The 23853-nt window shown below is 44.2% G+C and overlaps 1 protein-coding gene across 2 annotated transcripts in view; it reads left to right on the top strand.

Moving 5' to 3' along the window:
• Positions 1-23853, top strand: part of CDK13 (cyclin dependent kinase 13) — a 114763-nt gene that overhangs the window by 82756 nt on the left and 8154 nt on the right. For both annotated transcript variants that reach the window (XM_056804125.1, XM_056804124.1), the window contains 5 exons: positions 4935-5124; positions 6913-6969; positions 22467-22568; positions 22644-22721; positions 23680-23796. In XM_056804125.1, the coding sequence (XP_056660103.1) occupies positions 4935-5124; positions 6913-6969; positions 22467-22568; positions 22644-22721; positions 23680-23796 (544 nt within the window). The remainder of the gene's footprint in view (positions 1-4934; positions 5125-6912; positions 6970-22466; positions 22569-22643; positions 22722-23679; positions 23797-23853) is intronic.

Here is a 23853-nt window from a genome sequence, read left to right as displayed (position 1 = left end):
TTCTAATTCAATCCTCATTTTCTTAATCATAAAATATTGCTGCTATGCCTTTTTCTAAAACAAGAGGTTTTTTTCCCCTTGATGTTAGTAACATCTTGAGTTATCCCAGTATCAATTTGTAGCAGCACCAACAGTGGGTGAGAATCCACAGCCTCTCTTAAGATGCAGTTTCTTTTTTGCTATTTTGTAAACTTAAAGACTGAGAGGAGACCAATGGCTTCCTTAAGTAATATGAGGATTAGTGATTGTGAGTATCATTGTACATTTGCTTTTGTAATTGGAGACATTGTACCTCTTCTCATTAAGAAACTATTATACCTCATGTTTTCACTCTTATTTGACCTAGACCGTAAGAAATGTAAGCTACATGCAATAAAACAAAAAACTTAGAAAAAAATTAAGAGTAAGTCTAGGTAAAATGAACTATTATTTGCAGATGTGACATTTTACCTGTAGAATATTTGAGAGTTGAGGAACAATTTAATCTGGACAAAGTCTTCAGTTAAGTATCATGTTATGAAATAAATCCATAGAAATCCAGTGTTTCGTCTGTTGGCTATAGATGGAAGAGATAGAGAAGGAATTCTATTTAGGATGACAAAAATGCTTTTAAGTATCTGGGAGTTATCCTACCAAAACATAGCTCTTATTCAGAGTGTCAGAACTTCCACAGAAAGTTAGAAAAGACCCTAGTTAAAATATGAAGCGCTATGATGTGGACATTGATTCTGTAGTTGTTTATTTGAGGACCCTTGTCTAAAAGGAGGAAGGAAAGGGTGGCGGGGATGTTCAAGAGATTTTTGGTGTTTAATACAACTCCTGCATTTTATAGAGAAGGAGGCTGAGACTCTTAAGAAGTAACTCAAATTGACCCAGTCACTCAATGGTTACATTAGTGATGGGGTGTGAACCCCATGGCCTTTAATGGGTAATTGGACATTCCTTTCATTACACCATTCTGTTGGAAGCTTGGCATTACTAGAGGCCAAACCATTATACAAAGTAATTATTGAAATTCTCTGGTATTGGGGGGATAGGGGATAGGGATGAGAAAATTGTTGATAGACAATAGACAGCATAAGACCTAGAAATAATTGTCTTAACAGCGTATACAACATTCCAAATAAAACAATAGTCTAAATAATTAAAAAGTCTCACCATAAAAAAATTAGAGAATAATGAAAAATTACTTATTTCCCAACTGTTGATAGGGGAAATAGCACCAGTTGTGGGACAGAAAAAGCCTTAAAAGGTAAAATTGATTTTGGAGTATTTAAAATTCAAGAGCTTTGCATAAGTAAACTCAGTGCAGCTAGAATGTAAAGGTGTGGATGGGGGGAAGATAGGATAGCATCTCCCCAAAGAAAGTGACATTCATCTAATCTTAGATTGACATAATCCTAATAGATTAAAAAATATTCTTCATTAATCAGAAAGTCAAAAGGCACAGATTTTTAAAAAATTATTTATATGTTTTCCAATAGCAAAAGTATTTAAGACATAAAGCTATTAGTAACATGAATAAATGAACTAGAATAATTCTTGCAAAACACAAAATGGACAGTGTCTGAGACTTGGGGGGTGAGTGGGATAGAAATCTCTCTGAGTTGGGAAAACTATCCCTTAGTGCTTGGACAGATGGGGTCAGAAAAGTGTTTGTCGATCTCTCTTTTCTTCTTACCTATACCAAGAGTCTTGCAAGTATTTTGGGCTGTATGAACCCAATTTGGGTCAAGCTTTGTATCTTACTGCTACCTTTAGATGGTGTGGGTCTCTTTCCCCTGGGTTGAATTTTCTGAATAAAAGAGAATTTAATTGGAGCAGTCTGATGGCTTCCCCTGCCATCAGACTGCTCCAATTCATTTAATTCTTCATCTTATGGCTGTTAAGAACGTTATAGGACTTGGCCGACTCTCTGGATTTCCCATCACTTTTGTCTCCATTTTTCAGAGGCTCCCCTTCTCTAACTCTGCCTTTTCCCAGACAAATTTCTTAATATTTTTTATTGACATTTCTTGTTTTTATATAACTTTTATTTCCTACCTCACCTCAACAGCCATCCTTGGCAACAAAAATAAAATGAGGGAAATGATGAATAAGGCTTTAAATGGAAGAAATAGAAGATGCCGGCAAATATATATTGGATAGCCTGCTCATGCCAGTGAGCTAGATTCAACATGGAGGCAGGAAGAAGAAAGCTTATAGCAAGTTGTGCAGGGCTCAGACATCAGTGAGTTTCCCTAGCAACAAAAGGCAATCTTGTTTAACTGAGAGGCTCTCTTGAGTGTCAGGCTATGGATACCTTCAAATCAGGGAGCTCTTGGCTTCCAAGAGTTAGAGCTGTTAGTCACTCAGATCACTGAAAAAATGATGAGTGTAAATACATTGTAGTATAGTATCAAGGGAGTCTTGAGTGTTCTCAAAGTCACTTGAAGGATTTTGTTGAGGATCTATATGATGGAGGGGGCGGATGGTCAATTTTGTATTGAGAACAGCAGAGAAATGAGAGCATGACCCACATGGTGGTCCATTGGTATTCATGCAGCATCAAGAGAGCTGGAGGATTTAGTGAGAGATCAGGTAGGATGAGAAAGCATGATGAATTCCAGTCTGCACCATTGGAAGGCACAGAGCCACCCCAATGAATCATCACCATCTTAGCTAACGTTTCTGTGGGTAGTGCCTACTATGTGCCAGGCACTGTGCTTAGTCCATTACTAATATGATCTTATTTGACCCTCAGAATAGCTCTGGGAGATAAGGCTATTATCATCCCCATTTTTCAGATGAAAAATTGACAGGCTAAGACCCTAAGCCTAGGGTCCCATAGCTGGAAGTGCCTGAGGCTGAATTTGAACATAGGTTTTTCAGGCTACAGGCCTTGCTCTCCATCTGCCATGCCAACTTGGTGATAATGAGATCCTTTGATACCTTTGTGTCTTTAGCCCTTAGCAACGTGCCTGGCATATACATGGTTCATAAATACTTTTTGACCGATGAATAGAAAGTATAGAATTGTAGTGCAAGAAATATGTCTTCCTCCTTGGTATGGAGGTATTTTTATGTCAGTCCCCTCTGAAACCTCCAGGCTTCCAGGAGAATTTCAGAGAAAACCCATTTCAGAGGGTGCCTGGGGCACGCACATTCTCTGTCCCCACTTTGGCCGCAGGGTTTTATTATGCTGTGTGACAAGAGATGGCCCAGTTCTATGTCAATCAGCACTTGGCAGTGTAAAGGCACATGGGTCGGTGACTGTCCCGTGCCACGTTTGGACCTGTATGTGCATGTGGGAGGGCAGGAAGGAGTCCTTAATCAGCTCTCGATTCTGATTGGAGCAGTTGGCCCGAGGGCACCTTCTCTCAGACAAAAGTCTTGCCATGACTTAGCCCAGTGCTGGGCTCATAGAAAGCACTCGATGCCTGTCAATTGCCTGATGGACTTACTGTGTTAGGCAGGATCCAACATTGTTGGTGGGGTTAGTCTCTCCACAGACACTGATGGACACGGTTAACCTTTTGGAGTTGTGGGTGAAACCGGTAGCAGTCTCTAGCTGATGTAGGGGGCATGTTTCTCTGAACCGAGTTAGGCTAGTCTTTGTTCAGTATTTCTTTCTTTCTTTCTTTTTTTTTTAATCCTTACCTTCCTTCTTGGAATCAACACTGGGTATTGGTTCCAAGGCAGAAGAGTGGTAAGGGCTAGGCAATGGGGGTTAAGTGACTTGCCCAGGGTCACCCAGTTAGGAGTGTCTGGGGCCAGTTTTGAACCCAGGACCTCCCATCTCTGGGCCTGGCTCTCCATCCACTGGGCCATCCAGCTGCCCCCTTGCTCGGTATTTCTAAAGCCCTTTCAGCCTGGTTGGTTCGACCTGCCAACCAGTGGCATCACGATGAGGACATTGATTGACCCAGCACAGCCATTCACAGTCATTTCTCAGGAAAACATAATTTGAACCTTAGCCATAGTCTTTAAAAAATGTGCCTGGACTTGAGTATGTCTTATGAAAAGTCTCCTAATGTGGCTGTGTGAACAAGCCTGAGAGAAACCAGTTGGAAAATAACACATTAGCTTTGATTCAGGACTATTAGAATAGCTGGACTCACAATGATGATTACTACGTTGATGTCAAGTTAGATGGCAGGGAAAGGGTTCTGGGGGAGCCCCCCTAGCCTGGCTGTTAGAATTGGCTCCCGGAAGACCTCAACAAACTATTGACAGTGGAGGAAATCTAGTGACTGGGTTCTTTATTTTTTGGACTGGGATCAGGATCAGGATCAGATTTTACTCAGATAAGGAACTCCAATGTGAGCAGTTCCTGGCACGAAGTGGTTTTGTGACTTGCAAGTGGAGTCCACCTGAGTGTGGCACATATGCAGGATTTGAACCTCTTGTTTCTTGACTCTATAAGGCCAGCCCAGTACATACTAGGCCACCTTGCCTCTCTAAGGGAAATCTAATGAGGGTGAAATTAAATTCTCATATTTGGTTTAAAAAAGTGTCCAAGTTACGGCTGGAAATGCTGCTAAACAGTTGTATGATGTGCAGATTTGATGGATATTAGCCAAGAAAGTTACTGTTAGACTCTGTTTGGAAAAAGCCTTGTATCTAGACTGAGGGAGCTAATATCTTGGCCTGCTGGGAATCAGTCTGGACTCTTGTGCCCCACATTTTCAGAAGGATCCTGGTAAGTTGAGAGAGAAGTATCCAAAGGAGGGAAGGGGGTCAGGCCAGGGAGAGGACTCTGAATAAACAGCAAACGAGGTTCACTTCAAGGAACTAGATTTAAGAGAGAGCTTTTTGTCTTTGGAATTCCAGCAGCTAGCACAGAACCTGACTTATCGTATGTAGGTGTTTACTGAATGCTTGGGGATTGATTGAGGAGATTATGATAAATTCAGACAAATAACACTTTGTTCATTCTTTTCCTCTTCTCTTAGGTGCATTTTATTTGGTGTTTGAATACATGGACCATGACCTGATGGGACTCCTTGAATCAGGCCTGGTTCATTTTAACGAAAATCACATAAAGTCATTCATGAGACAACTGATGGAGGGTTTGGATTATTGCCATAAGAAGAACTTTTTACATAGAGATATTAAGTGTTCAAATATTCTGCTAAACAATAGGTATGACAATTTTTGAGCCACATATTTGTGTATGTATGTATTTAGAGGGGGGGAAAAGGCCTTTTTAAAAGTGTCCAATTGGGCAGCTGGGTGGCTCAGTGGATTGAGAGCCATACCTAGAGATGGGAGGTCCTGGGTTCAAATCTGGCCGTAGGTATTTCCCAGCTGTGTGACCCTGGGCAAGTCACTTCACCCCCCTTACCTAGTCCTTACCATTCTTCTGCCTCAGAACCAATAGATAGTATTGATTCTGAGACAGAAGGCGAGGGTTTTAAAATAAAGTGTCCAATAAGACAATTTTTTGAGAGTACCATTCTGTGACTGCTCACAGATGGTGGCTGAAAGTGTTCCCTGAAGGCTGGTCAAGGTTGAGAGTCCAACACTTTCTATTCCTTGCTTTGGGGAATTAGAGCTCTAAGTCAGCCAGTGACTTGTCCAACATGAACAGGAATCTTAGACCACCAGCCTTTTCAGGTAGAGATGACTAATGAAAGAATTGGTGTTTGGAAAAGCATGTACTCGATGCTTCTCCTTTCTCTTTTGTGTCCCCCTGACAATGAAATGGAAATTGATCCTTGACCCCAATGGTCTTGGCCTTGCATCCCTGCTATGGGGCTGCCTGTGAGAGGCAGGCTCAGAGCACCATTGGCCTTGTTCAGACAGACCTCTTAGAGGGAGAGAACTGTGCTGAAGTTTCTGACTCCCTTCTGGGCCAGCCCTGGAAGCATTCTGCTGACCTGCATCTCTCGTGGGGGCTGAGGAAACCTCTGAGGAGATCCTCGTGTCCTAGAGTTATTCTCAGAGCAGGAGTCCCTGGAAATCTCCTAAATTCCCAAGAGGGGCCTGGAGATATATCCTTGTCACTGCTTGCTGCAGTTTAGAGGGCTTTGCCCTCGCTGGCTTAAGTTCAGACTTCAGAGGCAGGGCTGTCTTGTTGTGATCCCAGGGTTCCATGGGGCCTTTTCTTTGGGACGAGTCGCGTATGTAGCTCCCTGGCCTGTACCTGTTTTATGTAGGAGGATATTCTAGAGATTAAAAAAAAGATCTCATTGGAGGCAGCTAGGTGGCTCGGTGGCTTGAGAACCAGGCCTGTGAGCCTGGGCAACTAGGCTCACTTTTCTGCCTTGGAACCAATAGCACAGTATTGATTCTAAGATGGAAGGTAAGGGTTTTTATTTTAAAATTAAAAAATCTCATTCATGGCACTCCTTCCTGGGAGGGTGTTCTTTGGGTATAGGTACTTGGTCATTGCAAGGGTGTGAAATAACACAATTTGTTTGAATTTTATAAATGGTTCATGAAAATCTTTGCCAGGATTAAAAATGTTGCCTGAAGGAGGCAGCTAGTATAGTTCTTCTTGGCCCTAAATCTAAATCATGTGATAGCTACCAGTTTTGGAAACATCACTGGAAGTTTTTAGTGTGTCCTAACATCCGTGCTGTAAAGACCTGCCCAGGTGGGGTCTCTGTACATAATATTCATAATAAGGTTGTGAGGACAGATGACCCTGAGGGGAAGTGGGAAATAGTCCCGAGAGAGTGGGCCTACGCAGTGCTTGAGCTTTACACAGAACATCTGGTTTCTTCGTTTTGGGGTTGGGAAAAAGAAGACCCCGGAAGGGATGTTGCCTGGTTAATTGGCTCGCCACTCCAGGTAGTTTTCATGAGTTTGGTTTTGATTGTATTTTCCAGCTATAGTCATTTGCATTGTGTGATATGATTTGAATAGATAACTAACAACCAAGTTGATTTTAATGCAATTTCTCATTTTACCTCTTCTTTCCCCTAGAGGGCAGATAAAGCTAGCAGATTTTGGACTTGCTCGATTATATAGCTCAGAAGAAAGGTAAGAGTACAACAAATATTGTGAACTTAGTGGTCCAATTTTAAGAGTTCTCCTGATAAGCATGTGTGTACAGATAAGACCCCAGAACCAAGATGTGCCTTTTCCTGACTAAGCACATGCAGTGTAGGTCAGGGGTTAAAGAGATGGCTCCTAGTGATCCAATTACCTTCCTTCCCAAATATTTGTAGGACGATTCAAGTCTCATTGCTTTGGTTTATAAAGACTTGGCTCTTCCCAAAGCTGGGAAACCATAAGTCAGTCACTTTAAAGTCTAATTGTAACCAAATGCTTCATTCAGCATGTCAAAATAAAGTTGACTTTCTACAAATGAAAAAAATTTAAGTTTACATTTATTACCTGCATACTTTTATCTGAATGATGTTTAAATAAATAAACGGAATATTTGTTGGTCGATAACTTTTGGTCCTTGTGTTACTGTGATGAGAGTTACTGTGTCCACTCTCTCTTTTACAGGATATGCCCCAAGTGTTGATTTTGTTCCGGTTTTCAGATTTTGTTTCTTGCTTTCCTTACATACCGACACATTTAAGATTATTTTTTCCCTTTATTTGAAATCAATGTTTCTGGGGAGGGGGAGGTGTTGTTGTTGTTGTTTGTTTTTTAATGTTAACATTTTGTGTATACAGTTAGCTTAAACATAGGAAAAAGATCTGGGATGAATTGTATTATATGGTTGGGTGCTCCCTCTAAGTTAAAATGCTTAGGATATTAAAAAAGATAGTGTTTTATTTCTGAGCTGTTTTAATTGAATCTTAAATCATGTGGATTTTCTTTTTGATATCTTCAAGAAGCCAAAAAACTATTCAATGCAATTTCTTCATTAATTCTCAGAAATGACATGGGTTTGCAAAAGAAAACTTTGGAAGGTATTAAGTGGAATGAATTTCAGATTTCAGATAAGTAAATGATGAAAACAAATTCTTAGCCTTGGAATCACTGCTTCTTAGTTTGAATTTAATCCCGGAGCGAGAAGGGACATCCTCTCTTGTAGCCACTTGACACAATCTCTTGATTTTAGACTCTTAAGTTAGTTAAGATTTGATTTTTAACAATTTTTTCTTTTGTGGCCTTAGAGAAAGCAATTCTCTAATTCTTCTCACTATCTCCCTAATTCGTGTTGTCAAACTTTATTGGTAGCCTGGGAGAATAGCATCCCCCCCCCCCTTTTTTTTTAATGATTCCTTGCTGTCATGTGGCTTAAATTTTAGTTAATGAAAATTTTTAAAAGGATGCCATTTTGAACTCTTGTTGAAAGTGTATCTAAAATACAGTGTTATTTTCCTGACTTATTAGAATACTTACTGAGAAGAATTGAAACTTGGATTCAGTGTCTTGTGGTACCTGTTATTCTGAATATCCATTTTTATATACTAACAGTATTAGAGTCGATTGGGGCTGTGGTAGGACCTCCTAATCTTCCTTTTTGGCATAAGGAAATATAATCCCCTCAGGTGGGAATTGGACCTGGGTCGCATAGTTAGTAAGAACTAGAGGGGGGCTTAAATCTGAGGTAAGACTTGTGGCCTTCTATTGCACTATTTTCATTTGAAACCATTGGAAATGGTGCTGAGTGGGCACTTGTTCCAAGGCATTCCGAGACTTGCAATCTTTGAACGAATCCCATTAGTCAGCTCTTTTGTTTACCCCTGTCTTCTGACAGAGAGTGTAGAGTATGAGGGGAAAACCATATATAAGGAGGATTCATGGATAGACTTTCAAAAGTTAGGACCTCAGAGGCCATTCAGTCCAAATTCCCAGGTCTAGGGAACTTAAGGATCTTGCTCAGGTAGGTATCAGGGGTGAGGTTTGAGCCTTGGGCCTCTGATTGCAGTCATATTTGCTGGTAATTGAAATTTCCCCATTTTCCTGTAAGAACCGAGTGCGCGTGTGTGTGTGTGTGTATGTGTGTGTGTGTGTGTGTGTGTGTGTGTGTGGTTTTTTTTCTTTCAGTTTTACACTGCATGTTTATTGCTTGAATGGAATATCCTTTCTTTTTGTTTTAGTAGAAATGCAAATGAACTGTGAATTAATTATGGTTTTCCATTTAACATTCTCTATATAGATACTCATTGGTCTAGTTAGAAAAATATATTTCAGTGGAATTCGAGATAAAGCTATAATGTATGTCCACCTTTTTTCCTTTTTCAGTTTAAAATGGGAAATGCATTGAGCATGAGAAGCTGGTTATTGTAGGGACCCAAAGGACTGAACTTGGAGAGTTGTAAGATGGGAGCTAAGAGTTCTGGTTCTCCTAATTACTCTCCAGGTGAGGGGGCAAGTCACTTCTCTGAGATTACGTCTTTGTTGAGTTAACTGCACATTTGTTCAGCACTTACTTTATGAAAGTCCCACCAAGGCTTGTACCAAGGTGGTAGAGACACAATGCTGCCCTCAGAAGAAGGCAGTCCCCGGGCTGGAGGACTCATTTGTGGTGGTGGGACATTCACAAAAATACCACCACAAGCAAAACTATTCTTAGTCATAGAGGCTGATGGAATAGAACTGGAGAGATTCAAGAAGGGAGTGGGGGTGGCGATGAGTTGGGCAGGATCCTGGATGGTTACAGGGAAGATGGGCTTTCAAGGAAGAAAAGGGGGGGTGTGCCTGTGTGCGTGTGTGTTGAAAGAGGAGGTGGGGTGGGGGGGAGAATACCACGAAAGTAGGTTAGAGCCTGATTGTAGAGGGCTTGGAGTGACAGGTTGTGGCATTTATAGATTCTCAGGAGGTCATGCAGGATTATTGAAGCAGGGCTGTGACATGAGGGCATTGGGGTGTTAGGAAATTTAATGCTGGTCACACCACCTCTCTTAGGTTTTACAGAGTAGCTTGCAAACTGTTACAAACTATAAATGTGAGATACTGGTCAAGAGGTGTGTAGTCTATCGTAGTAATTATCTTTATAAGGTTCTTGACAACAGAATATGTATTAAGGTAACGTAATGACTCTTTTTCATTTAATAATTTCCAGATAAAAATTATCCTCCAACATTTCCTTTTAGGTTCTAAATTCATTAATAAATTTTTTTTACCTTATTAGAATCACGGAATTTATTTTAAAAAGTTTTTTTTTTTAATTATCCCAATTACATGTAATAATTTTCCACATACATTTTCTTTTTCTTTTTCTTTTTTTAAAACTCTTACCTTCCGTCTTGGAGTCAATACTGTGTATTGATTGGCTCCAAGGCAGAAGAGTGGTCAGGGCTAGGCCATGGGGGTCAAGTGACTTGCCCAGGGTCACATAGCTGGGAAGTGTCTGAGGCCAGATTTGAACCTAGGATCTCCCATCTCTAGGCCTGGCTCTCCATCCACTGAGCCACCCAGCTTCCCTCTACATTTTCTAAAGTTATAAGATCCAAATTATCTCCCTTCTTCGTCCCTTCCCCCTTTCAGAGATAGTAAGCAATTTGATCTGGGTTATACATACATTGTCATGCAAAACTTTTCTATATTGTTCATTGTTGTAAGAGTTACTCAGATAAAACCAAAATCCCCAAATAAAACAATTTAAAGAATTATGTGCTAAATTTAGACCAATTCATGAAAATTGGTATAAAATGCTTTACTTATAGAAGGGAAATATTTTTATAGATTTCCTTTAAAACACAACTATTCTTCAGGAATCCTTTATCGTCACCTTGCTTTTTTTAAATATATGTCTTCAAGTTTTCTGAAAAATTCTCCTGTGGAACTATGGAATATACACTTCTTTTTAACAGAATACTCTGTTGATATTAAATTATAACTTCATTTCTGCAGATACTCTTCATTCCTGATATTTTCAGTTCTGAATTATTTCTGTCTCATGAGCTTAAAAGGCTGAAAGCTTCTACCAGGCATGGCATGGGAAGAGTTTTATTGTTGGCAGTTTAAAGAATATGGGAGAATGATTTCTCTTATGAGAAATGGCGACTATGGCATCTTAGAGTCTCTTTCTGTTATTTCCTCATAAGGCACTGTGGTTGACAGGGATTTACAAATATATTTTGAGCTTAAGTGAGAACAAAGTTTAGTAAGAGGCAGAAGTAGGAAGAAAATTAGGAAAGTCAAATGAATAAGAAATGATTCCTATCTATAGTCTCTATCTAATATAGTCTCTAATCTATAGCTTATCCTGGAGAATAGAACTAAATGTCCTTCAAAAGATGGAAGAGGTGCTTCAAAGGTAGAAGAGTGAGAACAGGAGCCAGGTGGACTGAAGGCAACTGAAGCTTCTTTCAGGAAGTCCAAAGGTAGAAGAATGTGGAGGTGTCAGAAGGGGTGCCAAAGGACCCCTTCTCCCTTGTGAGCCTTTTGGAAGTCCTGGGCCTTAACCCTCTTTGGTACTGCTGGGGACAGAGGACATTCACCAGGACTGCTTGGGAAGCGAGAAGTGTGGGCAACAAGTTTTTGCTTATTGGCATTATGCTAGATGGCCACAGTAGATCCCATTTGGCCAGGCTTTGTGTTGCCAAGACTTGCTAAACCACCACATGAACCACTAGACTCAAAAATTTCAAAAGTTTCAGGGTACTGATATATTGCTAATCATATGTTTTGAACAATATTTGATGGAAAAGATATTGTTGGGAGAAGGGAATCTCGGTCTCTAGATAAGGACATAAAACACATGAATGACGTACTCTTGGCTCTGGAAAATTATAACTAATAAAGACCTGCAAAGTAAATAAACATAAATAAAAATGTTTGTGTGGAGATTTGAAGATCTGATTAAAGAGACTTTTTAACTGAAAATGGATGATTGAGAACATTGCACATTTCTTCAAAAGCAGATACTGCAGAGAGAGAGGGAGAAAGCACCCCAGTGATTCACAGGAGACAGTATGTGAGAACAGGAACTTTAAGGAATACTTCCCTTGTCTATATAGACATCAAGCAGAATATGGAGGATAAACTGGAGTACATGGGGAGAGGAGACAGATTCTTCTTCATCTTCACCAAGTCATGACTAAACTTTGGAAATGAACGACTATGTCCTGCTCAGAATAGGCAGATTAGATCAAGTTTCATTGCATCACAAAAAGATGTATTATTGGCATGAAAGGGGGGCAGAGTATTCTGATGATGATCATTGGAGGGGGAAACAAAGAATTTTAATGTGGGAATAACCTTTAGAGACTACATTGGCCAGGAGGATGAGATTAACAACTTAGAGAAACTTTGAAGGTCTGCCGTGGGTCTGTGGTGTAATTGTGATGGGGAACTTGATCTGCCTGAATGTTTCTGTTGGAGCCTTCCCTCCGCCAGAGCCAGAGCATGGGGAGCTCCTGCAAACTGATCAGAGTCTAAGCCATCCTAGATTAGGACAGAGCAGGCTCCAAAGGGTTCAGAGAATAGAAAGTGGAATCAGTTTGCAGAAATGGGTGCTTAGGAAAATGAAGTCACATTGCTCTATGGAAAGGGAAAATTGGTATAAAATATATTTCAATACCAATAAAGGATTTTCTTCATGTAGAACTTAAAGGGAAAGGTTAGGGGCGGGGGGAGTTGAAATTTTCTGATTAGTGATTAGTTTTCTTTGGTTCCAAGGAAGAGCTGTAGGAGCAGTGGGAGATTTAGGTATCTTGAAGGGAAAAACTTTCTAATAATGAAGGTTGTGCTCAAATGACAGGAGCTGCTTTCAATGGGTTTCCCTTTACTAGTGAACTTCAAAAAAATCTTGATGACCACTTGCAAGATATATTTTCTATATCCACTTACCATTGTGGTCAGGCTGGAGTTGTTGACCTTTTAAATCTCAGCTGGACTCCTGTCAACTCCTGGTGTAAAATACCAAAGGAAGAGCCTACTCAAGGAAAATTTTTCAGAAATGTGAGTTAAAGAGAGGAAACCATCTGAAGAGAGCCTGGATGCTCAGGAACTTACGAACCAGCTTGGCATCGTTAAAGGTCACGTGCAGGGTAACCTAAGAGGAATCTAAGAAGGAAAGCCCTGGGATAAGCCTTTCAGAAAAGCCATGGCTCAGAACAAGCCAAGCTTGGCAGTAATACAAAGGGAAACAAGGCTTTAAAAACTGCCTTTTGTGTGGGATGAGTAAAGGGAACTATATATATGGGGGATAGAAGGCAGAACTACTCAGTTCTGTTTGAGAAAGGAAAGGTTTCAATATTCCAGGGAAGCAGAGCATAAAGTCAGTGATAGGGTATTGAAACATGGAGTCAATTTGCACATCAATAATAGGGCAGGGGGTGGCACAATAGCAGTACCTTTAGCAGAGGAAGCAGTCTTGGACTCAGGCCTGGCCCTGCCATTGACTGGTACTGGAGACTTCACTAATGGTGCCAAGCTCCATTTCTTCATTTGCAGATGAGGGGTTTACCTAGACAACTGGTAGTGTTACTTTGATGTTTTACAGAGTTTTTAAAAAAATTATTATTATTTTTGGTTACAATACTCACTTTATTTCCCTCCTTCTCCTCCCCCCACCCTTCCTGTAGCCAACGCAGAATTTCATTGGGTATTACTTGTGTCCTTAATCAGAACGTATTTCCATGTTGTTTGCATTAGGATGTTCATTTAGAGCAGCAGTTCTCAACCTCTCAATTTGTAGCAATGAGAATACATAATGCATATCAGGTATTTACATTCCGAATCATAACTGTAGCAAAATTACAGTTTTAAAGTAGCCACCAAAATCATTTTTTGGTTTGGGGTCACTGCAACATGAGGAACTGTATTGTGGGGTCACGGCATTAGAAGGGTTGAGAACCACTGATTTAGAGTCTACATCCCCAATCATAACCCCATCAAACCATGTGACCAAGCAGTTGTTTTCCTTTGGCGTTTTTCCTCCCACAGTGTTTCCTCTGAATGTGGATAGTGTTCTTTCTCGTAGATTCCTCCAGTTGTTCAGGATCACTGCATTGCCGCTAATGGAGAAGTCCATTACATTCGATTGTGCTACAATGTATCCATCTGTGTACGATGTTCTCCTGGTTCTGCTCCTCTCACTCTGCATCACTTCCTGGAGGTTGTTCCAGTTCACATGGAATCCCTCCAGTTCATCATTCCTTTGAGCACAATAATATTCCATCACCAACAGATATCGCAATGTGTTCAGCCATTCCACAATTGATGGGCATCCCTTCATTTTCCAATTTTTGGCCACCACAAAGTGCAGCTATGTATTCTTGTACAAGTCTTTTTCCTTATTATCTCTTTGGGGTACAAACCCAGCAGGGCTATGACTGAGTCAAAGGGCAGACAGTCCTTCATTGCCCTTTGGGCATAGTTCCAAATTGCCCTCCAGAATGGTTGGATCAATTCACAACTCCACCAGCAATGCATTAGTATCCCGACTTTGCCACGTCCCCTCCAGCATTCATTACTTTCCTTTGCTGTCATGTTAGCCAATCTGCTAGGTGTGAGGTGATACCTCAGAGTTGTTTTGATTTGCATTTCTCTGATTATAAGGGATTTAGAGCACTTTTTCATGTGCTTATTAATAGTTTTGATATCTTTATCTGAAAATTGCCCATTTATATCACTTGCTCATGTTTCAATTGGAGAATGGCTTGATTTTTTTGTACAATTGGTTTAGTTCTTTATAAATTTGAGTAATTAGACCTTTGTTGGAGGTTTTTGTAATGAAGATTGTTTCCCAATTTGTTGCTTCCCTTCTAATTTTGGATGCATTAGTTTTGTTTGTACAAAACCTTTTTAATTTGATGTAATCAAAATTATTGATTTTACATTTTGTGATTTTTTTTCTATCCCTTTCTTGGTTTTAAAGACTTTACTTTCCCAAAGGTCTAACATGTATACTATTCTGTGTTCTCCTAATTTACTTATAGTTTACTTCTTTATATTCAAGTCATTCACCTATTCTGAGTTTATCTTGGTGTAGGGTGTGAAATGTTGATCCAAACCTAATCTCTCCCACACTGTCTTTCAATTTTTCCAGCAGTTTTTATCAAATAGTAGATTTTGGTCCCAAAAGCTGGGATCTTTGGGCTTATCATAGACTTGTCTTGCAGAGGTCACTTACCAGAAGTCTATTCCACTGATCCTCCTTTCTGTCTCTCAGCCAGTACCAAATTGTTTTGATGACCGCTGCTTTATAGTATTTTTACAGAGTTTTGAATAAATTTACCTGAGGCCTACATATCTAGTACTTAATAGATTTAATCAATTAAGACAAGTGAGATGGGAAGGAAAAAAAAGGAAGAAATGAAGATGAGAAGGGGTGAAACATGGGAGAAATGCAGACAAACCCTTGGCCTCCTCTCCTCGGTAGTTGATAGCAATAGGACATTTGTTGGTTTTTGACTCAAGAGCCCAAGGCAGCCCCACTTACCCAGGAAACTGGCATTAACTTTGGCCTTGCAAAATGGTTAGGTTTTTGTTTTGAGTGGCACCTTCTTCTCCTTGCGGGATGATAGCGCCACCTTGTGAAGTTTCTGGAGATTGAGCCGGAAAAATCTTTGAAACCAAGTTGATCTTAGTCAGAAATAAATGGGGCCTCAAATTTTTAGGATTTCTTTATTGGACATGTAGTTGAGAGGCTGAATATGACAGGTAGCCAGCATGTGATGAACATTTTCTGCTGTTTGGTTTTATTTTTAAATAACGCTTATTAACTCTTTAAGTTTAGACTTGGAAGGCATTTAAAAGAATGCCCTAATTTTACAAAGGAAACATCTGAGATTTTGGAGGGGAGACGTGCTTTGCAAAGTTCACCTGGATAATAAGAAAGAACTAGAAGGTGAATTTAGGTCCTGCTAACAAGAATCTTAGTGTTTCCTCTGTACCAGGCTTTATGATGTGCGCATGTACACGTGTGTGTATGTTTTTTGGGGGGAGAAAAGGTAATATCAGAGGGGAATGTCTCACAGAAAATGGAATTTGCACTGAGTCTTGAAGGGAGATGGCAAGGCATGAGGAGGGAAAACTTTCCTGGGATGGGAGAGCAAGTGAAAAGGTGTATGTTGGGGACATTGGTGGGTGAGGAAATGCAGGAAAGCTGTTGTCACTGGATCATTGGTATGTGTAAGGATCCATGTTGTAAAGGGCTTTAAGGGCTAAACAGAAGGCTTTGTAGGAGATGGAAATGGGGAGCTCTTGGCAAATGGCCTTCAAGCTATATAAGGAATGTTCTCTGCACAGAGTTCAGGTGCCATAGGAGGCTGGAGGAGAGATGAGAAGGTTTGGAATAGATCAGCCATCTGAAGAGTGATACACTGAATTGATGATTCATTATAGTGAGGCCCAATGGGATTAGGTAACACGAGTTTATCATAGATCCTGCCAGCATGATTTCATGATTTTCTTCAGCTGTATTTGCCGGCATGTGAATAGGATCAGAGAAGGTGGATGGGGGAGTAATGGAGGGTTGAGGTTGGGTAACGCCTGATAAAATGGTAAGCTAAGGGGACGTAGGAGCCAAGAGTTGATGATGAGTAATGGAGAGGAGTATAACTATTTCAGGACTGGTGGCTGAGAAAGAATAGAGGGGCAGTCTGACCTCCACTCAGATGTCAAATCTTTCTTAGATGCCAATCCATCTATGTAACCTTCCTATTCCACAGACTTCAGTGGTTCCCAGGCCCCTCCAGGATCAAATATAAAAATCTGTTTGTAAGGGCAGCTGGGTGGCTCAGTGGATTGAGAGGCAGGCCTAGAGATGAGAGGTCCTGGGTTCCAATTAGAACTCAGATACTTCCTAGCTGCATGACTCTAGCCAAGTCACTTAACCCCCATTGCCTAACCTTGCTTAAGAACCAAAACACAGTAAGGGTTATTTAAAAAAAGAAAATCTGTTTGGCCTTCAGAGTCGTTCATACCTTGGATTCCTCCTTATTTTCTCCATCTTATCTACAGCCTACCCTGTTTTCAGTTGTTTATTTGTTGTCTCCCCCATTAGACTGGGAGCTCCTTGAGGGCTGGGACTGTCTTGTATCCCTGTAGCACAGTGCCTGTGCTAAGTAGGTGCTTATGGACTCAGCCTGAAAAAAGTACTCTTAAGGCTGAAGTGTTAAACACACTCCATTGTGTGATCAACATTCCTGAGTGGGGCTTGAACAAGATTAAGAAGTAGTTGTAAATATTGAACAACAACAAAAAATACAGTAGAACATATATCATGTTAATACAGTAATGTGGTTGCTGAAGTCATTTTGTGTGTCCTGCAAGGGATCTGTAGTTAAGGTTTGATGCTCCTTCTCCCTCTTTTCTGAGGCCCACTGCTCGAAAATCTTAATTTAGACTGTTCCCAACTACCCAAGAACTGCGCCAACAGCCCCAAAGCTAGAAGGGACCCTAGGTCAGACTGTGTTGTCATCATGTCTCTTCCTGCGGTTAGCAGGAAGTTTAAGGCTTATATTTGTAGAAAGCCCAGATATTTTTACTTTTAGTTTTTCTTTTGGATTGCGTTTGACTGTTAAGTCTCCTCTGCCTCTTTCCTGGCATTTTGAACTCGGGAGTCCTGTTGGGGGCTTCTGTTTGTCTTCTGAAGTTTAGTTTGAGTTCATGGCCCTACCCTTCTACTGACAAGTCAAGCGGATGCTCCCTTGTGTAGCTTCAGACAGAGAAACATCTTTCTGGCTTTCTGTCCAAGTTTGTATTTCAAAAGAGGATTAGTTCAGCAGCTATAACTGAACCCATTTTATACAAAGTATCTGACTAAGCACATTGCGGAGAGAACTTACTTATAGTAATAGCTAACATTGATGTAGTGCCTACAGTGTGCCAGGTATCATGCTGAATGCTTTAGAAGTATCATCTCAAGGGATCCTCAGTAAAGGTGCTGGTATGATCCCCATTTTAGACACGAAACTGAGGTAAACACGAAAGGGACTTGACCACCTCGTTAGTATCTGAGACCAGATTTGAACTCAAGTCCTCCTGATTGTACCACCTAGTCACCCGGTCTATGAAGCAGATCAGGGTCAAACTAGTTGGTAAGCCATCTGTGATGTCTGACTGTTGCCTTAGAAAGATGTCTAATAGAAGTTGAGTCTAGGACTGCAGTTTGGGAATATTCCTTTTGTGTTTGTCACCTTTCCAGAGAGTAATGCCAGAAGCTACTGTCTGCTCTGTCAGTGCACTTAAAATGGATGGCAGTGGGTGAATTTAATTCATGTGATCACTACACGGACCAACCAGCATGGATTCCCTCAGAGTCAGTAAAAGCAGTTCTGGAGTGTCATTTCAAAAGGACAGAATGTTCTCTGATCAAATCCAAAGCAAGACCATGCAACATCGCAGTGATACCAGCCTGTGCTCCAACCACTAAAGCTGAAGGGGCCAGACCTACAGCATCTTCTAGAAACCAGATCGATAAAAGATGTGACATTCATTAGGGGAGTGGACTGATAAAGTAGGAAATCAAGAGCACTGGAATAACGAGCAAGCTTGGCCTTGGGGAACACCCTGAAGGAGGGCAGAGAACAAGAGGGTTTTGTCAAGGTAACTCGCCACTTACAGCACATACTCTTTTGGGGCAACCCAAAAGGTGACAACATGTGAGCATCACCAGATGGCCAATATTGAAATCAGATTGATTCTTTACTTTGCAGCAAAGATGGAGAAGCTCTGTACAATTAGCTACAAGACTAGAGCTGACTGTGGCTCAGATCATGACCTACTTTATGCAAAATTCAGACTGAAACTAAAGAAGGTAGGGAAAACCTTCAGACATATAGATAAGACCTAAATAACATCCCTTACGAATATGAAGGAGGGGTGGTGAGGAACAGATTTCAAGGACTGGGTCTGGTAAACAGAGGGTCTGCAGAACTATAGATGGAGGTTCCCGATAGAGGCTATACCAAAAAACATCCCATAGAAAAAGCCAGAGTGGCTTCTTATGAGGATAGCTGAGGAGAAAAAGAAAGGGAAAGACATAGCCAACTGAATGCAGAATTCCAGAGAATAGCAAGGACAGATAAGAAGGTTTTCTTCTTCTTCTTCTTCTCCTCTCTCTCTCTCTCTCTCTCTCTCTCTCTCTCTCTCTCTCTCTCTCTCTCTCTCTCTCTCTCTCTCTCTCTCTCTCCCCCCCCCCTCTCTTTCTCTCCCCCCACCCCCCTTTCTCTCTCCCTCTCTCCCTCTCCCGCAATGGGGGGTCAGGTGACTTGCCCAAGGTCACACAGCTGGGAAGTGTCTGAGGCCAGTTTTGAACCTAGGACCTCCTGTCTCTAGGCCTGGCTCTCAATCCACTCACCTATCCAACTGCCTTCAAGGCAGTTTTTAAGGTTTTCTTAAATAAACAATGCAAAGAAGAAGAAAACAAAAGAAGGAGAAAGATAAAGGATCTCTTCAGGAAAATTATTAGAGCAAAAGAATGTTTCGTGCAAAAATGGTCATGACAGAAGACCACAATGATAGGGTCTTAACAGAAACAGAAGCAATTAAGAAGAGATGGCAAGAATATATTTTGGCATTATATAGTGGCAAGAAGCGTCTTAACATCACCAGTAGCCATGATGGTGTGGTTAGTGATCTAGACCTGGAGAATAGTCAGGTGGGCCTTAGGAAGCATTGCTGACAATCATGCTAGGGAATGTGATGCTGTCCTTAATATTCCAGCAAATCTGGGAAAGCTGGCAGTGGCCAACAGATTGAAAAAGACCAGTTACCATCTCAGTCCTAAAGAAGGGCAATACCAAGGGATATTCCTATGACTGAAAAATCACATTTTTCATTTCCCATACTTACAAGGCTATGCCTAAGACTCTGCAGGCTTAGGCTTTAGCATTGGTTCCCAAGAAAAGCAGACTGGTTTTTGAAGAGGCAGCAGAAGAACTAGAGAGTAAATTTGCCAACATTCACAGGATTATAGAGAAAGCCAAGGATTCCCAGAAAAAAAAAATCTTACATTATTACATACATTAAAGCCTTTGTGTGGATCACAGCAAAATGTGGAAAGTCCTCAAAGAGATGGGAGTACCACTTCCATCTTCCTTGTCTCCTTAGGATCCTGTATGCAGGCCAAGAAGGAGCAGTTAGAACCAAATATGGAACAAATGATTTGTGTAAGATTGAGAAAGGAGGATGACAAGGTTGTAAACCATCACCATATTTATTTAACTTCCATGCAGAATGCCATGCTGGATGCATCAAACACCAGAATGGAGGTTGCTGAGGGAGAAATAGCAACAGGCTCAGATATCAGCAGAAAGTGAAGAAGAATTAAGAAGCCTCTTGGTGAAAGAGTAGAGGGTGAGAGAGCAAAGTGTGAAAGCTGGCTTGAAGTGTAACACCCAAAAACTTAAGTTTGGCAACTCTCACTTCTTGTCAAAGAGATGGAGAAGAATTGGAAGCAGTGTTGGGGCTCCACGATCACAGCCTATGGTGTCTCTTCCTTGGAAGGAAAGTCATGGCCAATCTGGACAGCACCCGGAAGAGCCAGACATATCACCTTTCTGACCAAGGTTTGTATAGTTAAGGCTAGCCTTTCCGTAGCAATGAATGGCTGTGAGAGTTCAGCTCTGAGGAAAGCTGAGGGCTGCAGGATCAACACTTTGGAATTGTGGTGCTGGAGAAGACTTGTGAGTCCTTTGGATAGCAAAGAGATCAAGTCAGTCATGGCTTAAAGAAACTGACTTGAACTGTTTGCTAGAAGGTCAAGTACTGATGCTGAAGCACTTTGCCATCTAATGAGAAGACAGGACTCCATGGAAAAGATCCTGATGTTGGGAAAGATGGAAGGCAAAAGCTGAGGACAGATAGCGAGCCCTGGAAACAGAGCACAGGAGCTTGCACAGGACTTGAGAGGCTAGAAGGGCTTGGTGTGCTCCGGTCGTTGGTCGTGAAGAGGCCAGACGTGAGTGAATGACTGACTGCTTTTGCCTGGTGTTAGATGGAGAGGTGATGGATGAGGGACAAATGCTGGGAAATACTGAGTAAAAAGAAAAGATCGGCTGTCCGATAGAGCTAATCCTTTTAAAAAGTTTTTGGTATCCATTTACTGTGGGGGGAAAAACTTGCATAACTTAAGAATTAGTAGCATTTCTTCTTTCTGTTGCCAGGAAGCCCTGTGTCTGCCTCTGGCATTTCCTCGTTGCCCCTTTTTCTAGATTCCTCCGGCCTGACCCATTCGAGCTCTGCTCCTCCCCACCTGCAGTGTCCTTGCCCGGCCTCTCTGGGAGTCTTGGCAACCGGGCGAGGTCCTTCCTGCTCAAGTTAGGCTCCTCCCCCTGCCAGTCAGGAAGTGATCTGGTTAGACCTTCCTGTGACGACTGTTTCTCCTTGTTCTCTGGGACCTGATCTGTTGCCCTGTTTGTGCCTTCCTTTCCCTGGTCCTTAGGCGGGGATTCTCCCCTGTCTGTCTTTGCCTCTTAGTTCTCTACGCATCCCCTAAGGGACCCAGGCACTGTCTAGAGGCTGGCCCTTTGGCCAGGGCTGCAGAGAGGACCTCGCCAGCCGGCCAGGCTTGTTGAGGGGTTCCCGTGTGCCCCACGCCGCTCCCCTTGTCTCGTTCCAGGGTGGAGGGCAGAGCCAGGACTCAGAGAGCAGTGAGCCTTTGAGTCCGGCCGCCAGCGACTGTCCCCGAGGACCAGGCTTCTGTTTCCAGCCCCCCCCCCCCCCCCATGACTCTACTGACCCGCCAGTAGTAGCCGAGGGCCCCGGGCTCGCCAGACTCGGTGAAAGGCCCCCTGGGGGCGGCGGCGGGAGTGCTTCAGTGATGACTGCGGTCCAGGACGACCCCCCCCCCCCCCCCCCCCCCCCCAGCTCACACTCTCTTTCTGACCGCCTCGTTTCGTCCAGCGGAGCAAACCCTGCTGGCCGGCTTGTGGTTGTTCCTTTTTTCCCTCCCAAACGCCGTGATCTACACCGTGTTGGCTCCGAGGCAGAAGAGCGGTCCGGACTAGGCCCTGGGGGTGAAGGGACTTGGCGGGGGTCACCCACTGGGCAGTGTCTGAGGCCAGACGGGAACCCGGGACCTCCCGACACGGTCCGCCCCGTGACCAGCTGCCCGGCGGCCCCCCGGTTTGTCCAAAGCCTCGGCCTTCGATTCATTCTCGCGCGGGCTGCTTCGTGCCCGGCTCCCTCTGAGCAGGCCTCCTGGCCGCGCCCTCTAGGCAGGCCCATCTCTGGACGCCCGCCTGGTACCTCAGGCGCTGCGCCGGGGTCGCAGCCGGGGGCCTGTTCCGGTGCCGTGCCGGAGCCCGTCCTCGGGGCCTCCTCTGGCGCGGCGCCTCTGACCTCCGTGCAGGGTGTCGCCCGGCAGCCCGCCTGCGGAGCTCCGTGGGGGGAGGGGAGCCCTTTGGACGTGGTTGGAGGGAGTCGCACGTCCGGCGCTGCTGCGGGCTCACCCCGGGGAGCCTCGGCCTACGGCGGACTCGACGGGAGCTCTTGGCGGTGCCGCGCCGGCGGGGCGCACCAGACTCCCCAGAGCGGCTTCCTCTCGCACTCGGACCCTTCAGCCGGGATCGGCTCGAGGGCGGGTCAGACAGGGTCAGGGTCGGGGCGCCGCCCGCTGGGCTTGTCCTGGAGCGGGAGGGCCGTCGCTCAGATGTCTCCTCTCTGCCTTTCAGCCGCCCGTACACCAACAAGGTGATCACGCTGTGGTACCGGCCCCCGGAGCTGCTGCTGGGAGAGGAGCGCTACACGCCGGCCATCGACGTCTGGAGCTGCGGGTAAGAGGCCGCCTTCCCCGCGGCTGCTCGGCAAGCCCGGGGAGGCCTCCGCTAACGGCGCCCCGTGTCTTCCAGGTGCATCCTGGGCGAGCTCTTCACCAAGAAACCCATATTCCAGGCGAACCAGGAACTCGCGCAGTTGGAGCTGATCAGGTAACCCTTCGAGGCGGAGCTCGGAGCGTTCGCACTCGGAGCCCGTGTTTGGGCTTCGCCCCCTTGCTTGGCGGAAGGTGGAGGCTCAAACCCCGCCCCTCGCGGTCGGGTCCAGGCAGGGGCAGGGCTGGGCGTCTGTCGGGGGACGCAGGGACGGCAGCGGCACCAGTGGGGGCCGCCTGCTCCTCGGCAGCTCTGTGGGGGGCCGGGCGGGGGCGACTGGGCGCGCCTGACAGCCCAGCGAGAGGAGCCTTTCTCGGCAGCAGTCCGGGCACACTTCACGGTGGTGGGGCGTGGCCGTGGCCTTTTGCACGTGGCACAGCGCCTCCCAAAGGTTAGCCCCGAGGTCCTCACGCCATCCCTGGGGTCCTGCACTGAGGCTCACAGAGGCCGGGCAGTTCGCCCAGGGCAGGATCGGAACCCGGCTCCATGGCTTGGCCTGCGCTCTCTTCCCTGCGCCCGGAGCTCCTCGCAGCGGGCTGTCGTCACGTGGGGGGGGTGTTTCTCCTGGCACTTGCCCCCGGGGGCTTCTGTGCGCTGGCCTGGGGTCACCCAGCTGGGACGGGTCCAAGGTGGATCGGAACTCGGCTCTTCCTGGCTTCCCTCGCGCCTGCTCCAGGGAGGCCAGAAACACGCCACCTCGACCCTTCGGACGAGGAACAAACTGAATTCTGAGAACCGTTTCTGGCAAAATCCAAGCAGCGCTTTTCTGTGGGGACGGACACGTCTCTTTGTATTGGAAACCCAGGGCAGCGAGTGCGAGTCCTGCCGTGTGCAAGGAGAACTACGTGGGGGGGCTGCCCCGCCCACACGCACTGGCCTGGCCTCTGCCCTTCTTGTTGCCTCTGGGACGGAGGGAAAGGGGTTAAACTGCGGGGGGGTGGGGGGGCCCGTGGGGGGAGCCTCAGGCCGGGCCGCCCCGCCGAACAGTGACTCCCTCCTTTGGTCTGTCCTTTAGCCGAGTGTGCGGGAGCCCCTGCCCGGCCGTGTGGCCAGACGTCATCAAGCTTCCCTACTTCAACACCATGAAGCCGAAAAAGCAATATCGCCGCAAACTGCGGGAGGAGTTTGTCTTGTAAGATCAGGCGGAGGTGCAGTGTGTGTGCAAGGGTGTGCGTGCAAGGGTGCGCGC

This window comes from Monodelphis domestica, chromosome 7, assembly GCF_027887165.1.
Source record: "Monodelphis domestica isolate mMonDom1 chromosome 7, mMonDom1.pri, whole genome shotgun sequence".
NCBI classification, from domain to species: domain Eukaryota; kingdom Metazoa; phylum Chordata; class Mammalia; order Didelphimorphia; family Didelphidae; genus Monodelphis; species Monodelphis domestica.
Note: the sequence above shows the minus strand (reverse complement) of the source record. Positions and strands in the feature narration are given on the sequence as shown.